This window comes from Prenolepis imparis, unplaced genomic scaffold (genome assembly GCF_030444845.1).
Source record: "Prenolepis imparis isolate NDT839.2.m4 unplaced genomic scaffold, iyPreImpa1.0 SCAF_5, whole genome shotgun sequence".
NCBI classification, from domain to species: domain Eukaryota; kingdom Metazoa; phylum Arthropoda; class Insecta; order Hymenoptera; family Formicidae; genus Prenolepis; species Prenolepis imparis.
The window spans coordinates 15,403,143-15,422,390 of NW_028141163.1; the positions used below are offsets into that span (position 1 = coordinate 15,403,143).

The 19,248-nt window shown below is 35.3% G+C and overlaps 1 protein-coding gene across 7 annotated transcripts in view; it reads left to right on the forward strand.

Moving 5' to 3' along the window:
* Positions 1 to 19,248, forward strand: part of Rhogef3 (Rho guanine nucleotide exchange factor 3) — a 127,103-nt gene that overhangs the window by 95,047 nt on the left and 12,808 nt on the right. For all 7 annotated transcript variants that reach the window (XM_083038966.1, XM_083038964.1, XM_083038962.1 and 4 more), the window contains 2 exons: positions 13,414 to 13,525; positions 16,520 to 16,647. In XM_083038966.1, the coding sequence (XP_082895092.1) occupies positions 13,414 to 13,525; positions 16,520 to 16,647 (240 nt within the window). The remainder of the gene's footprint in view (positions 1 to 13,413; positions 13,526 to 16,519; positions 16,648 to 19,248) is intronic.

Genomic DNA, 19,248 nt, shown 5'->3' on the forward strand with positions numbered 1-19,248 from the left:
CAAGAGAATGATACCGTGAAATATCACGTTTTGCAATTCTATATATTACGTCGCGTTCGTATTTTCCGATTCCGAACTGATAATATTGATTGCCGTTTCCTGACAAGGTCGCCGACCCTCCTTGACCGTTATGGCGGCCGTTCAGTATCGATTTTCATTGCTGCTCCACTTGCTACGTGAATTATATAAGTTGTAGGCCATATTAAATGATCAAATATTCTATTAAGCATAGTATCTTATGTGATGACGCTTGTCTTAATAATCGCAAGTACCTATTAGCTTCTACGATAAACGATATCTTTGACTTTAACTTATATATACATATCTTTACTGTAACAAAAATTAATGTCTTGAAAAAATTTTTTTTAATACTTCTTAGGGAAGTTTATCATACTTCCTGATGTATAATAGTTGAGTGAATACATATTGCAACGTTGAAATAGCGGGTCATGCTTCAGTAACGATAAGCGCTATGCGAAGAGCTAAAAATAGATGGTTAGCCTTCTATTCTTGGCACACTGTTATCCATTTTTGAACGACCATCGCGATACTATTGAAGATTACAATTTGGGTCAGTCCATAAATGCACGAATATCGAATCAGGTCAAAAGGATTGATATCGCAAAGGTGGCATTTAAATTTTTTCGAAATGTGAGGTCTGATAAAGGTGGATCTTTGAAAAGGCGCTCGCACATGTCCTTATTCATTTGTCGAGAATTGGACAGAACCCTTTTTCAGGGTCGGCAGATGGTCGTCGTTGAGAGATCAGACGAGTTTAAGGGACGGGAATCGATCGGAGCGCCGTGCTCTGCGAAATAATAAGAGAAAAAAGGTAAAAGAAGAGATCCTTAAGGGCAAGCTAAGGGAAGGAACTAACAGGAATAAGTACCGACTGGCAGATGTGCTTTTGCTGCGGCCACGCGACAGCTGCCGGACATGTTTGGTGTTTCCGTTTCAATATATTACAGAATAGATCTGGAAAAGGGATAGGAAACTGAAGTAGAGAGGGAATTGAGCAAGCATAATTCATGTGCAATATACTTTATTGCACTTTAAAAGTTTTCTAAAAGATTTCTCCGAAAAACTGTGATTTCACTCGAATTTTTAATTACTTCGAACTTTTAATTGCCATTGAGCAAAATCTTTTTATATATATATATATTAGAGAGATGATTATGTTATTTTATTAAGTTACTTTATTATATTATTATCTACATATGTCTTAATTAATTAATCACGGTTATCACTTGCTTCTTTTGGAAAACCGTAAAAGTCCTCTTTCTGCAGACTTGTTCGACCAGATGCATTGCCGAAACCGGTTCAGATGGATTGCATTTTGTTGCATACCAGCTGCCGTCGTTTTGCAAAACTGAGGCAATTGCTATACGGGCGGGAAGAATGTGATGCCGGCATGCGTGAGAGATGAAGCCAATCATATCTGTTCTCCGACAAATTTTTCAAATATTTGTCACAACCACGTGTCCTATCTTCTCACGTTAATTTTGGAAAGAAAAAAATTAAAAATAAAATTACAATAAAAACCGCAACAATTTTACAAAGATCGTAACAATTTTAGATAACAAAAGAACACATTTTTTCTTAAATAAATATTTGAGGGGAAATAGACGAAATTTTTCGAAGAAGAAAGGAGAAGAAAACGCGAAAAGTATGTGGCTTCTGTAGATCTTTTCGCTGGTCTTTGTCACGCTTTTGGCTTAGAAAACCGCGGAAATGCAACGCGCCGATGCACAGAAATAGTGCATCCACCCACGTCTGGTCTACGAACGCGTATTGCTCGCCAGTGGATAAAGAGAGAGAGAGACCAGCAACCCCCTCTGTGTCTCTCTCGAGGGGGACACGACATCCTCGCCGGATGCAATCCGGTGGCCAAGAAACCGGTCCAGATGCGGAGCGCGCGTGCACGTTCGATTGGCAGCTGCCGGCCAGGTATATGCAGATATGTGCATATATGCATGCCGCACCCACATCTGACAACGAGAGCACGAGAACTTTCGCTCATTCGCAATTATCACCCCTATCTATTAGCAGTGCAGCTAATTTGCTTTGTTATTAGCGACTATCGCGCTAATTATACATATTGTATATAATAAAGTAATAGTTGCGCACGAAAAGGGGCGCGAACTCTCTTGTAGAGAATGAAAGTAATTGCGGCAAAAGGGCCTCGAGAGGATGATTCTTGCAATTCAGAGATGGGTTAAGCCGATGACGAGGATGAACGATCGCGATCGGTGTATTGTTATTACGCGCAGTTTATACCTGCGGGATAAACACGACAAATAAAGGGAAGATTCCCAAATTGAGAGTTAAATTGCTCGCGCTTCGCGTGATTCTTCTCACAATCTGATACAGTCGTGTAAGATAAAAATTGGCACACATCAGATTCTACAGAAAAACAATAGAACAAAATAAATCTTGTTCCCCCATACACAACTAGTTTTATGTATAGGGTAACACGAAATATAAATCTTTAACATGTTCGTATCGCACGTCATATCATCATCAGCGTTTATGTTTTTTTTATATTCTAGCAATATTTTTTTCTAATATATTAAAATATTTATACAAATTGATAATAATTAACTGCATTAATTTTTCATATACATATATTTCGAGTATATTTCGAAATATTTCGTCAATATTTTTTCTTTTCTAATACTGACTTCGTGAAGTAACGAAACTCGTTCGAGAACTGAAGACAAACCAATTATATATGACAAATGAATTTTTTTTTAATGAGTCGGATAGAGGACATTTTCACGGGTGAATCGTCTCTCGCAGGATGTATTCAGAGTCGATAAGAGATAAGCCGTGTCGGAACTCATTGACACTCGCGGCAGGTTTCCGGCGACGTGGCGCGTGCCACCATCGGCTACGTACTCGTTTGTATTCAGCGAAAAGTGCCGTGTCGTTCTGATAAATTGTAGACGAGCTCACGTCTCCCGTGTATTTAAACCAACGTTTCGTGTTTCCTTCCGCTCCAAGACGAAGCCTGTTAAATAAGGATTTCTTTGTCATGCAACCGCCACCATTATTCCATTCACGAGAGTTGCCATTGTACGACGTTTATATTATTCTCCTATTGAAATTTCGATAGGGGCCATTTCATTGCCGATTGTCAGCTTCCAAAAGATGAGAACGTGATAGTAAATTTTAATTCTAGGATTTTGTTTTACAGAGAAAGGGAAGGAAATTAGTTGTCGAAATATAATATTATAATGCAAAAATTTTTGCGCGGATGTATTAATAGTGATAGATATTAATTTGATCGGCCGATAAATTATAACGCAGTGTTTAAAAAATTTTCCAACACGTAATCTTATTAATTGATACATTCTCAAATCTTTATTATCTTTACATTTATCATCATAAATGTAAAATCGATTAGTCGATTCGCGAATCGAGTTCGCAAACGTTATTCTCAACGAAAGTAAAAAAGAAATGAAAATACCGAGAGATCATGACAACACTTGAGATCCTCTCTTTGTACTCTTGAAGAAGATTCTCCGTTAGTCTTGTTCCGTGTGAACGCGGCCTTAGAAGAACCACTTTGCTTTATGCACGTCGCCATTCCGAGCGGTGACACTGGAATTCACTCGGTCATTCACTTCTCTCTTCTTTCCTTTTTCGACATTCTTTTTATTATTCGTTCAATCTCTCACTTTTCCATCTTTCTTCCTTCCTCCTTCGCTTCTCCGCTTGTCTTCTCGCTCCCTATTCTCATGACAATGAACTCGCTTAAGAAATGACATCATAACTATCTGCAGTCATCCATAAAGCGTTAACTTTTCTTCGGGAGAATTCAAATTTCTTATCTAACATTGAAATCTTAAATTAAAAAATCGCTCTTTAATAACATCGCGCGATGCTGGAACGAAGATTCTCATCATGAATATCTCTGAAGAAGGAATATGCTTGTAAATATATCATGGCGTAAATATATCACGATAGAATTAAGAAAGTTCTCCATTATATCAAATATCTTCAGAAAGTAAAATACAAAAACTGAGGAGTGCGATGCACGGTTTTATGAACACGGTTATGAAGAAATATCTCTTTGAATATATATAGGTATAAAAAGGTAAAAATAAGTTGATGATAAAATGCCAAGAGGAATTTTTGTTTTTAAAAAAAGGAGGTAATCCCTGCATGCGAGGCTTTGAAATTTTATGCTTCCACCTTCTGTGCAATGATAAAGCGTCGCGTGTTCGCATAATTACGGCTGCACGTGTCTCTTCCTATACGTTCTGATAAGCGCGCTGTGTCTGTCGCAAACGCAGAATATGTATTACTAACATATCACTTTTATGTAGATCTAGTTACGCCATGGTTAAACCAATGTATTTCACGAAACGCGCATGACCCGAATACCTCTGTGATTGTTTTCCGCGAGAACAACCCGTTATCGATTTCGCGAAAATATATGAGCAATAATAAAAAAAAGCGATCTTGATTTGTTCCATAAATCATCTTATGGAAATGAACCTTCTTTTTACACAGAGTGCTTATCTCTTCGATATATTTTTTTTCCAACGTGCAATTTATATAAAAAAATATACACAAGGAGCAAAATTTATTCTGAAATATTCAGCTAAAATGTTTGCTATTAAATATTAGAAATTATGAGGGAGAAAAAAATGTTTATTCTCAACTTCTCCAGGAATCTTACCCTCTAATATCTGCCGGTATTTCTGAGATACGGTTCACCTCCCATTACACTTTATGAGAAACATACATTCCGTCGCTCTTATATATTCTACTAGAGAATATCCAACTTTGGGCAAGCATGATCCGGTCCACGGATCCGTACTATTAATCCGCTTAGTGTGGAGATTTCCTTCAGTAAAACCATTATAAAGTTTGAGGAAACCGCGAAAGTTGGTCCCTGGGAAGCTGGACACATGAGATACACCAGGCTCGATGGATACATGCAGTTCGATAAGTCTCTCAGATTTTCAGTGAAGCCGACTTAACTAAAGCTCGCTTTGTTCTAACATAAGAATTAACTTGGGATTTGCTGTGCGTAAGTCACTTCGCAAAAGAATTATTCGACAACGTTCGACATGAATCACTGAAGCGTTTGACAACCAAGAGAAGGCAAAAGATTAATTATCTTTACAATCTTTCTGCGAGTACTTTGAACTTGTAACTACTCCTAAAACTTGATTTTCATCTAAAGAAAATTAAGGCTATAATTTTAAAGTTTCTTTTTATCTCATATTGACACAGATAAAATTGAAAAATTGCCACAAAGATGGTCAAAGGAAGATGATCAAGAATGAATTATATAATCAATTAAAATAATAAATTATTTTTTTTACCTACTTTTAAAATTCAAAAACCTCCAAAAATACATATTTATGAATTAATTTGCTACTTAAATTTGTTTTGTTCATTATCGTTTCGGAGATCTAGGTCGCAGACCTAGAATTCCTAAATGCACATTGTGCGCAGGCGGATGCAATTGTGGAATGTATCAAACGACGATGCGATGGTTCCGTGGGAACAAATTAATAGATTTGCCGCGGCCGGCTCGAAGAGGCGAGATAGACGCGAGAGAGCGTAAATATGTATACATATATAAGAGAGGATCGTATTAATTAGACAGCGATATCGCAAATTGAAATTCAATAGCCGTGTAGCGAGTAGGGTCACACGCGTGGGGTCGATATCAGCTTTCACGCGAGATGCACATTCACGGACACGCATCCTATCTGCGACCGGAATACGGTATCCGCCACAATGTGCGCAAGGAAACGCTAAAAGCCGACAAGGATTCTCTGCGTCCGCTTAATTCTCAATTTACACGGTCGATACTTTCCCTGTGGCGTTAATCAAAATCTGCATTAATCTAAGCGAGAATTGAATTATACATTTATCCCGCGGAGAGTACACAAAGTAATAGAAGCGTTCGATCGGGGTATAAATGGGGTGATATTTCTTTTTGATACATTCTTGCTGCTATTAAAAGCTTTATTTTTTTCTTGAACTTAATAATTATAATATTATAAAATAAAAATATTAAATATTATATTAATTATTAAAAATATTTATTAATGAATTTAAATTAATTTAATAAATTCAGAATTAATTGCAATTAAATCGCAAATTAATATCTGGTTAAATTATCGACCCGAGAGAAATAGAGCTTTGTCTGTTCATAACGATGTGAAGCTTAATTTGTCAAAAGCTTTTCTCTTTTTCTTTTCTCGCCTCTGTATAATTCGTCCTGTAAATTTTCACGAATTGTTATCACAACACAATGTTACAAATGTCCAAATATAATTTTCTTGTCATGGACACAACCCGCATTATTATGCATTCGCGTGCTGAGGAAGAGGAGCGGGGAATAAGATAAAGAAAATATAAGAGAAAGATAAAGAAGAGCCCGTCGACAAAAGGCGGAATCGTATATCAATAGATGTATCTATATATCTATATCTATTCAGAGTCGTCGCGAATGTACTGCGAAAGCGGGCTTTATATTCCGCCGACCACCATCAGCGTCGTTTTATCCCTTCGGGCGGTTCTTTCCGTCTTGCAGGTGAATCTCGGGATGAGATGTTTTACGACGAACGATCACATCGACTGTGGTCTCACAAATACATTAGAGACTTCCAGAAAAATTTGTAAAGATCGCAGAAGAGAAAATATATACACTGAGAGAATTTTCTCTTAGAATTTAGCCTGAAAATCATGGTAACCGTGGGACAATATGGTATGAAAAGAATTTCATGAGAATTTCTCTGATTAATATTTATCACAATAAAAAATAATATCTATCACAATGAAATATAAAATATGTTTGATTAATTTTACTAAACTATATAGTAAAATTAATCAAACATATTTTATATTTTATTGTGATAGATATTATTATTTTTTATTGTGATAAATATTAATCAGAGAAATTCTCATAAAATTCTTTCCATACCATATTGTCCCACGCTTACCATGATTTTCAGAGTAAATTCTAAGAGAAAATTCTCTCTGTATGTACACACACAGAACTGCATGTATATATAAAACTAATCATTAGTTTTATACATTAAACTACATTTAACTACATCGACAACAGAATCGTTTCATCATCAGATAATTTAATTTTGTCGCCAAATATAAAAATATTATTTTTATCATATTTCGCAAACTGTCAATTAAAATTTTAATATGAAACGCTGTTGAATTTTTATGTCAAAAACTCACTAATTAAAATTAATAATGTCAATGATAAGGATGCTGAAAATAATGATAAAATAGGAAAATTATCAGTGACTTAATTAGCTGCACCAGCTGCAGCAAATATTTGTTATAAAAAATTCTACGATTCTATATAACTCACCTATTTATTTTATATTCGTGTAAATGTCTATAACAATAGTTGGTTCGTATTTTTTACATAAGCCCGGCGAGTACGAAAATGGAAACTGAAAATCTCTTCGCGCAATAGCACGCGAATCCACGCGATGCACGTTTAACGCACATAGCATTTAACGAACGACGCGGCCTCCGGAATCGATTTTTTATAGTCTACAAAATCTCCCTTTATTGTCAAGCGTTCGTCGAATATCGAGGAAACAGCATTCGATTTACGAGCGTCGCGATCTGTGTCGAGGATTTATGGTGTGAATAAAAAAAAAAGACATTTGAATAGATAGAAATATACTTTATAGACACTATACTATATCACGATATTATGCAGTTATTGCCATTTTCTACACTTTTTGCATGTGAATAGCATTATATATGAATATATTGCTATTCATTGCAATGCTTATTGTCCTCAATCTATTCAGAATGCGCAATAGTATAAATAATATAATATACATATATATATATATATATATATAAAAATATTTTGTACATACAGGAATGTCTAACACATGAATTTAAACGTATATCGGAGCATATATGGAAAATGCATATATATTCCGATATGCAGATTTTATGTGTTAAGGTCTTCTTATTCCATATGTATGTAATAAAACTAACCACATAATTTTGTAAAGTTTCGTATGTATCTATGTATCGCTTGTGTAATTATTTGCCGTTATACAGAACATCGATTAAAGTTAAAAACTCTTTTGGACCAATTTCTTATCAGACCATTATTATTTCGTAACTTTAATTAACTTCACAGTTTCTATATCTTGGCTAAAATAATAAATGCCATTATTTGAACAATGTAACTTTAAAAAAGTGCATTTATCTTCCATATAAAATTTAAAGATATTAACATTTTTGAAGTATACAATATACCTATATAAAATATATACACATATATATGTATATATGTGTAGAAATAAATGACGTAATTTTACTGATGTTTCAGTTTTAGTTTTATTATATATATAAAATATGATAATTATGTGTGTGTGCAAATTTTATGACGTTGCATATATTCTAAATGTTTATAAGGCTTGTCGAGAGATAATTCTCATGTTGCAAGTTTCATGCAATTTTACTGATTATGCAAACTTACTCGATAATGACGCGAATATGAAACTCTCAATGGATGGAGAAAAGAAGCCACGAGTATCGGGATTGCCATAATACATAAATCGTAATAGCGAGATAGCTGAAAGAGATCTAGCAAGCGTCAGCAAACGACCGCGCGGTAACGTACGGACCACATGTGCTATTAACAACGAATCGATAAATGCCGCAATCCCGTTTTAACGTTAGCGTGAGCTGCGAAAGTTCTGAATCCTTGAAAATGTGAGAAAAAGAGAAACTCGCATTACGAATGACTCTTAGTGATTCGGTAATCTACCTTGTAATGCAACCAGTTCTTATTGCGAATATGCACGATGACTATAGTTATTCATCCGGCAAACAACATATATATCCAATGATTAATTAAATAATCCTTTGAATAAATTTCAAATAAATTTCAATTTCAAATAAAGATTTATGAAGTATAATTTTTCATAAAGAATTATACTTAAAAGTGAGAAGTTCCAGAGATAATATACGTATCTTGCGTAAATATTAAATTTTAAATCGCGCTAAAATTAATTCAAAATGTGTACGCACACAATTTCCCATCTTTTCATAGTTATACTAAATTCTTAAATTCTCAATATTAAATTATCATTAAATCTTTTAAATTCTTACGCGTACGTTAATTCTATAATTTATAATTATTATTATAATGTACTTTTATTTCTTTGTTAATGTATTAATATCATTATCATTTGCTTTTTATAAATAATACACTCCAGATAAATCATCTTGAAAATGAATTTAAAAATGTTAAACGTCTAAGATTTATTAAGTTATAAAATTTATTACGTGATTACGTTATTAAGTTTTATTTTATCAAGATATATATATATATATATATATATATATATGCAATATATATGAAAATATATATAGATATGTTTATGTAACGGTATAGCCCTGCGGGTAAACATGTTGCATGAAACGAAGCAATATGTCATGCGAATTATTATGGACGAGCGATGGGTGTTACGATCGTTATCGATCGTCGCGCGATAAAATGATCATTCGGAGAACGCACGCGAATCTTCATTCATATCAATTTAATGCGCATGGTTATGCCCGTTGAAAGGGTAAAAAATCGCGCATCCCCATCCGTGAATCTGAACGCTCCAGGGCGCGGAATAGCAGCAGCGCGCATCATGCGCACCTAGCGAGAGGAAAAAAAAAGTCCTCACACAGGTACATACATTCGTAAGACTCAGCTGGAGCTGAGGGAAGCTGTGCCGTGAAACCGCAGTAAGATTTTACGACCGGTTATTGCCCACCAGCAAACACACCCACGCACAAGGGCCGTATCGAGATATTTTGGCCGCCTCCGGCAAAATGGCGAGTCTTCATATTTAAGCGTGATAGAAACTCATAAGAGTTTAGAGAATTAACTCTATCTCTTTCTTCCGTAAAAGTTAATACAAGATTAATGTAAAATGTTAAATGTTATATGGAAAATAAATTAAGATATTACATATTTATTAGAAAACTCGTAAAAAAATTATTCCTCACAATGTATATATTTTACAAAATATTATTTATTGTTATTTTCATTCGGAGAGAGAGACAGAGGGAAAATTAGCTAAATAAGCTAATTAATAAAAGAATCTGACAATTTTAGAATACTCTGGATTTGTGGGATCTGTAGGATTTTACGTTTATCTCTTTAGAATAAGGAATTAGAGAGATAAATTCAATATAGCTCTATAGAAATTATCAGATCAACTATCATAAGTACAATCACAAGATAACAAAACGTTTATAAAGCATTAAAATTAAAACCTGAGACAAAGAACAGAAAAGGAACGAGATATAATTCTCTCTATATATAATAAAGATATATAAAGAGAGAGATAATATTTAGACAAATTAATATACTGAACGTTTAAAGTCCACGGGATAACACGCACAACTCACAGACATAAAACTGCTTAGCCTTGCTGATATTGCTAGCGATGTTTGCGTTTTCCACATGAAAATGACGCATTTCCACGATCAGAAAGGATCCGGTGCACCTGGTCGCGAGCACGTATCGCGTGAAGCAGGTATTCGCTTATGTATATCAGGCACGATGTGCCAATATCCTTCGTCCATAGAGTAGGTGACGTAGTTTCCGGAACAGACGGTAAATATTAGATCTCGTGAGACAGTTTTTGTAATCATCCATCAAACTTTAATGTACCGTATTTCATAATAATCGTGCACTTGCTTAACTACCTACGTCAAAGCTTCTCTACACATACAAATATAGATATCTTATACAAAAAATATCGACCTTAATATATATATACTTTTGTGAAATTCTAAGATAAATCGTACACAGCATTAATTAATCAATTAAAATTTATTTATAGAGAAATATATCTTAACAAATCATGATAAATATTTCATTTCTTCTAATTTTGAATGTGATACTTTCAAAATAAAAATCTATTAGTAGTTATAAATAATAACAAATTGAACGAAACATTTATTCTTAATAATACCGATTTATAGTCTATCTTTGTGACCGATTTAATGTTAGTCTTATATTATAATCGTACGATTAATTATAAGTTAAAGGGAGCTTTAGCGAGAGCTCTTTAACTTTGCCTCTCTGCCAAGAACAGAGAAGGTTAACATGACAGTGAACAGAGTCAACATTGAAAATTGATCTCTCGCAAAAGGAAGAGAGCTACATGTCGCTCATCCACGAAGGGGTTAAATAAATCTCGTCCTCGTTCATTGAACAATAACCGACCGCTCTTATCGCGCGCGAGGAAAGACGATTCCGCGCTGGGTTTCGCGCGTTTGTTCGACATACATATATATAGAAAGTGGAATAAATCGATGACTTCTCAGGCGCCTAAGCGCATCGTGACCTGCCTTCGGCACAGACGGGCTTTTGCGGTCGCTACTTGTTCACCGTCATCTCGCGGGGGACTTTCTTTTTATATCGAAGGGGCTTTTCTTCTTTTCTTCTCTCCTCGACAACGCGAATGGCAGTCGAGTGCACTCGTTCATTCGAGCTATGCGTTTATTATCGCCTTTCACCGAGACTTTTTTGACGATCGGTACGTCATACTTGTCGTCGTAGATTTTCTAGTACGACTTACGAGGTGTATTTATGCGCGAATAACATCGTTGTGTGAGAATGCATAAAATGCGACCGATTCCATCTCTCTCTCAGAGATCTTCGCTCTTGCGGACTAATTTTATTCTCTTCGACGTAACCAGCAGATCAAACGCAAGTGTCTTCGCTCTTTATTTATCAAAACGATCGCAAAGGCTCGCGATTCGTTTAGAACTTTGGGAGAAAGCAACGAGTTTGATATCTGCGCGTAATAATGAGAATAAGTATCGTAGGAGAAAATATTAGAGAAATTGCATACGCACTTGTGCGTACGTATATAAGCATCGCCAGATTCGAGAATAGAAAGCCGAATTCACGTCACGTGTTATATACGTAATCTTAAGTTATTGTCTCGCGGCTCGACAATCGGGACGATTAATCGCCGTCTTTGTAAGAGGGGTTATCGACGAAACGAACGTTGGTACAAATCGTACCTGACGACCCTTGACCCTATAAATTACAACATCGCACCCATTATCGCGTCAGAACGATAAGCCATGGTGGTAATTTATTACGAAAATGTTTTTCTCGTTCGGTCGCGAAAGTCGCGATCGATGGTAACCGAAAATTGTCCCCGTCGACAAAGGAAAGCGCATTTATTAATTATGTAATACTTTCGTTTTATTCTCGTGCGTTTATTCAGCAATGCGACATGATTTTATGTAATATAATATACTCGTATACACATACGGTAGAAAATAAATTATTAAAATTCACAATTTGATAACAACGTTCATGTTAAAAAAAAGTTCTGTTTTTCTTCAAATAAGAATATAATAAAAAATAACAAAATTTATTATAAAATAAATTTATTATATAATAATAATTTCTTTTCAATGTGTAAATATATTTGATTGCCCCATATAGATTTTTTAAAAATTCTCAAAATTAACATTATTTTTATATGATTTTCGTATAATTAAAAGAACACCCACACACGCGCACATTCTCGATGTGATTTCAGGTCACTTTGCGTATATAATGACCATGTTTTGGTGGACAACATTGAAACTTTCAGTGACATGTATACATTAATATTAATATTAATACAATATTGTAAAATGTCAGATTATATAAATGAATTTACGACATGCACATATACATTCTATACGATTGCGAAATGGAAAATCATTTTTCCGCATAATTGAAACAAGTACGCGAATTAATTTGATGCAATTTTATTACGTGAAACTTGCTTCTCAGATCTTACCGCGCTCGGATGTAACCTACTAAGATAACGAGATGTAACTCCGAGACGTATGTTATATCTGCTCAGCTCTACGTTGCTTCTCCAATCCCATTAATTAGGATTCAAGCGACGTCGTGATTATTGAATCACCCATATGGCGCATCGCGCCTATCGGTCGTACTGCAATTCGATAGCGATAATACACGACAATTCTATGTGTGTGTATGTATGTGTCTGTGAATTAATTGAGATAACGACACTTACGTATACAATCTTACTGCAAACGTAAGCAGTTCGTGCGTACTGATGAATAAGTCTTTGAATCTCTCTTACTCATTATCAGCTCTGGACATATCGAATAACGATGCATTAATTACGTTATAGCTATGCAGAAATGAAGATTCGCGATATTTTAATCGTCAATTCTAAGCTCACCATAAATCTTATCATAATAATCGCAAAAAATAAAGATTTTTTGAAACTCATCAGGAGTGTATAAGAATCTCGATTATGTTAAATATGTTAAGTTTTCATAAACTTTTTTTTTTAATCATAATTGCAGTAAAAAGGAATGAATTTCTTTGTTCATGTGTTGCAGCAGCAATAAGGGATCTTGGCATCGCGGGCAGGATTCCCAGCGATCCAGCCCTAGCCCCAGCAGACTCCATCGCGTGCAGGAAGCGGCCACATCTCACACAGCTCCAGTTTCTGTAAGTACTTTAATCCGCTCTGCCGAAAGGGTGATATTTTTTTTTTTACGTCAAATAACAATGCGCTCTGCGCGCTGACTATGCCAGAGGGAGATCAATTGAATCAGACATATTATTATTAGTGATGGCAATAAACTGATATTTTAGTTTGATAAATTATTCGTTTGCATTTAACGAGAGAATTAATTTCTTCGCATATTTATTCTTCAAGAGTATCGATAAAAGTTTCAGTTCACAAATATTATTAAACATACATTAAAAAATAATTTAGTCTATATTTTTTTAAGAACTTGAGGAAATGTAAAGAATTTTAATATTATTTTAATATATATTATATAATATTTTATAATAGGTATTGTTTTTTTTTCTATACTGATTTAAAAATCCTTGGAAAGCAACTTAGCAATATTGATAATAAAACGAATTTTCGACGAATGTTTTCCTCTCCTAAGGAAGATCAGTGCAATTGAGTCCTAGGATGCAATTGAGTCCTAGGAGATTTATTTTGTATCGATCAGATACCATAAAATTATTGATTACAACTATATGATAAATCATAGAATGACTATTTCTAGCGCATCACCGTAAACTTGCAAATTTACTGCCATACAACGGTTAAGTTAGTCGCGTTAGACACACATTCCCGGGTTTAATTAAGCCGACCACAAGCAGCGCCGTTAATCTTCCGGGCTTCGGCGACATTCGCGGTTTATGCATAATTCGAAACGCAACACGATCATACGTCCAATTTCGTTAGTTTTTATTTTTTACACATGTTTACAAGAAACGACGAGAAAGTGGTTTTCGAAGACAAATATAGGAATTCAATTCTGTCAGTAACAGTACGTTGAGAATCCATTAATCCACAACTTGGACGTATATCTCCATTTTTCATCGCGGCTGGATTTGTAATTTTATTCCTTTCGTAACATATTCTTAAAGAGAATGTTCTTGACGGCAACAGCTTGGTGCATTTGATATATCCAATTACGGGATTATATAAGAACCCATCTACCTATTTTCCCGGAATTAAGAGTTGATATACATTACGCTAATGCGATTCATTCGTCATGCATTACGGCTCTCCTTATATATATATAGAACCCCCGGTATTTCCTGACGTCGAGTCAGGAATAAGCTACAATATTTCGTCTAACGAGAAGTAATCTAAATATCCCGAAATTGTCACGAATTCCCGAATCGATAATTATGCGGAAGTGATCATCGATCGGCGACGCGATGAATAACGGGTCGCGTTGCGGATGACGGGTCTCGGCTGCGGATACGTGCGTAGAGATGCATCCTCTGCGCTGCACGCGACTCTGTGGTGCACCGCGACTGGCTGCCAACGACCCACATGCATCATCCGCAGTGACGACGCGACAGTGTGCGTCAGTTCGTTAACGTTCGTGTCGACGATGTGTCGTGTCGTACTGACACTGTGCGTTTGCGGTATGCGTTAGCGTAACTAAACGGGAAACGGATGTTTCAAAGCGAGAAATCTCACATGCGCGCACCTTGCACACTTTCGACAATGATATGCGCGAAATATCATCGTACGAACAAAAGCGATCGTGAAAGCCTTAATTATTGCAGGTTGAACGCGCTTAGATACTTCTACGGGATAATCCGCGAAAAAAACTTGGAAAATATTCTCATGAACAGATTCCTCGGTAGAATTAACGTGAACTTTCATGTAGTAAGAAGCAGACCGAGGTCATAATTTATGACAGTTTTTTGTTAAACGAAATTTCCATTAAAATAAAGAGGAGCGCTTAACAAGGCTCGATTTAAATTTGCATAATTTCATTTAAATTATAGCGAGATGTTTAAAGAATGCATGTCACGATTGCAATATATGTGTATATATTAGATATATTATATCTAATTAATTAGATATTATCACTCTCTAGTATATATATATATCTGTATGTATATATAAAATACATCTTATATATTATTATGCATCGCTTATATATGCTTTCTCGCCGCGTGGGAATCTTAATTAGTAAAACGTCGCGCATAGTGTCGAGACAGCTGCAGAGATATAATCAAGCTTGGTGGCACGATAGCGTTTGCACCCCTTTCATTTTCCATCTAACACTAGAGCACACCATGAAAGGATGCATGAAAACCAACGCGAAATCAATGCTTTTGTTAATTACGGTACAGATAAAGAGTAGTTTACAGCGATGCGCACATTGAGCCGATAATACGAATAGATCAGTAAATTACAACTGAGAAGAACAATTAATAGAACGACAATTATGTCATTAATCGTACGTACTTACGCATTTAATATATAAATAAAATCTATCATTCGTACGTACTTACGCATTTAATATATAAATAAAAAAGAATTGTTTCATAGCGTTTGACAAAAAATATCATTCAATTAATTAAATAAATTTATTATTAAATGCTTCATATATTCGTGATTTTCGAATAATCATTCTACATTTTTACGATAAAAGAGTTATAAATAAAATTAAAATTCTGCTATTTATATAAAATTTATTAACAAAGATCGACAGCGTTGAGAAACTCATTTTACAACGAATCGCCGATCTTAAATAAAACTAGTTGCCTGGTGACCTACATGTAACGAAGTTTAGCGATATAAAATTGAATATTGAGTAACCCGGTCAAAGTACCCTCGCGATATCGATACTTTAATATATAAATACAAAGATACGAATGATCAGGCACATTCTAGTGCGTACCTAGTCGAATCGTGGGAAAGGTGTACACGCAACTTTCTCGGGTTATCAATTATCATCACTAGTACGTTCCTAAGCATATGCTTCCTGCGCGCACCTCATCTTGCATCTGAAAATATGACCCCCTTGTCAGTCTATTGGTATATATACAAGGAGAAGGAGGGGCAGAGAAATATCTTATCGTTAAATGAATTATATTGTTCTGAAATTATCTGAATGCTCATCTAATATACTTCATCAATTTGCTATTCGATTTGTTAATGTCTTGTTGCAGCCTTTGCACGACTATAGAACGAGTGGCCACGCCGGAAGAGAGAGGAGGCGGATTCCCGGTCTTAGCAAAGCTCAACGGCGGATCAAAGCGTCCAGCACACCGGCACTTCTAGATAGAAACCATGACAGGTAAGCGTGTATCATAAACTGGCTTACTTACCATTAGTGTTCGTGAATTAATTATCCTATAAAATCTGTAATTCGAATGCATTTGTTTTCTTGAAAATTGAATAATAGAATAAAATACAACATCGAAGAATTACAGAATTATATTCATTAAAGAGTTCAGCCGAATTTTTAAACTGTTATTAAAAAGGTATCAGATTGCATATTATTATATATAGATCTTTAATGTATTTATTTAATTTATTATAATTCTCTTAATTTTTCTCATAATGAGAGATTGGGAGATTGCGGTGAACTTAAACACTCCATCATGAAAATTGCATCGATATATAAAATATCATCTCATTGTCAGCGTACTATACATACATAGAAGCCTTCTAACGTAAAAACGTAAAAATATGCGTGTAAAAGTGTGGTGCGGGTGGTAACCTCCCATCTTGCGTTTTCTCGAGGGAGATCGTGTTTTCTTGAAAAGGGCGACACGAAGGGTGGTCACGACAAAGGTGGCGGTGAGAATTTTCATTCCGATCTCCCTCGACATCAGTGTGCGACTATTCTATCGATATCTCCGCTTTGCCCATAAATACGGCTGCCGCGTTCGTAGGTGGCTTATAAAATCTATTCACTTTGTTCGTGCTTATACACATTGTACAATTCCACTGAAATTGGAGTTGCAAGCACTAGCATAAATAATCAACCCTTTTGCATCGAACGCGGTTGACTATATCGTGGACCGATATTACGTATTCGTGATGATGATATTCTTCCCAAAGCTGTGAATTTATTCGCCTGAAAATTTTCTCTGAAAATATACAAATCGAATTATATATAAAAAATTGAAAAAGTTCGTGAAAAAAATAACTTAGAAGAGGGTGTACTTGAAATATCGAGGATCCTTCAAAGTTGTCGAGATAGCGATCTAATTCATTAAGACTTTTTAATATTCGAACGCTATCTCTCTCTCCCTTTCTCTTTGAAAATCAAACACGCATTATTTAGTGAAATAAATTTGTTTACTTTGTGAATTCGGTACAGTAATAATTTTTCTGTTTAATTATTATTATACGGCATATACGACATATGCGATATATTTTAATAAAATCAAAAATAAGTTATGCTAATTATAACAGATTAAAATTTAATTGACTAAATGAGTTCGAAATTAAGTGTATATATAAAGTGGGCGTTTTATTCATTAATATTAATTTTACTTAGACCAAAATTTTAATAACCTGCAAATATAATTAATAATTCATGCAAATATTTATACAATGTCACACGGGATTTGTATATAAATCTGACTGATCCCTGCGACGCTGATTTACGTGTTGATTTTCACAAAGAGGTGTCACGCGAGTAAACTTGAAGTCTATCTCCAGGACCTTGTCAAATATTTGACGAGAGGAAGTGGCGAAAGTCTATTAAAGATCGTGTATGCGGTAAAAAATCGATGACACCGTTTTATTGTCGAGAAAAGGGCACGCTCCAAAATCGTTTATCGGATATGTCACTAGACTAATCTCGTCCACGAGGAAAACGTCGAAGCTGCAAATCGAAAAAAAAATCGCGACAAAATTCAGAAACGTATATCAAAACGTTGAAAGCGTTGCGCGTGACAAGGTCATGAGAAACGAGGTCGCAGCAGGACAATTAGAAGACGCGATGATATGAAAGCGCCGTTTCTTCGGAGTAAATTGAAAACACGAAACCTTTTGCATTTTCATCGTGCCGATTGTTCGCACGACTACATTTCTCTCGTTACCGCCGCGAGGATATATTCTCCCAGAGAAGGAAACGGGACCTCCCAGAAGTGACTTTGTCGGAAGAAGACCTCCTCGGAACGAGAAATGATTAGAAAACGTCCTGCTGATGCTGGGGGACAAAGGTAGACCGCGTCAAAGGTTGTCCAGGTTTCAGAGAGAGAGTGCCGCGCTTTTCGCGTTTTTTTTTTTTTTTTACCGATCTCCCTCGTCGAGTATGTGTATGTGCGTGTCGCAGAAAGAGAGATGTTTATCGAGGGAAGGGCGCACGTTATTTCGGATGACCTACCTGGGGTGCATTGACATCTTGTATACGGACCCACACATACGAGTGACCGTTGGACACTTTAATTATGAAGCTGTATAAAACGCCCTTACTTGGCTTTTTATCCAGGTACTTCTTTCCTCTCGGTGAAGAACCGCATCTTCCACTCCGCCGCTAAGAAGGGTCGTGCATTTTGATAAGGCGAACAGATGCGAGAGATACTTCCTCCGCTTAGTAATCCTTCGCTATGCTGAAGTTGATTCATTCCGTGTTACTTTCGACGTTGTAATGCTATTTAACTGCACTTGGGACGAATGCAACTCTACTCCGGTTTATTTTAGTATATTAATATTAAATATGTCTCTCTCGTGTCAAAGAAGTAAAACGGTATGATGTGAAAGAGACTAAATAAATATTTCTAAACGAACTGGACAGTAAATTTTACAGACTCGAGAAATGAATCAAGTGTTTTGAAGAATTTGAAAAATAATATTAATTAATTATTATTATTTAATAACTTGTTATTTTTTAAATCTATATGTATATATGTTCTTCCTTTTTCATTTAGTATTCTGCTAT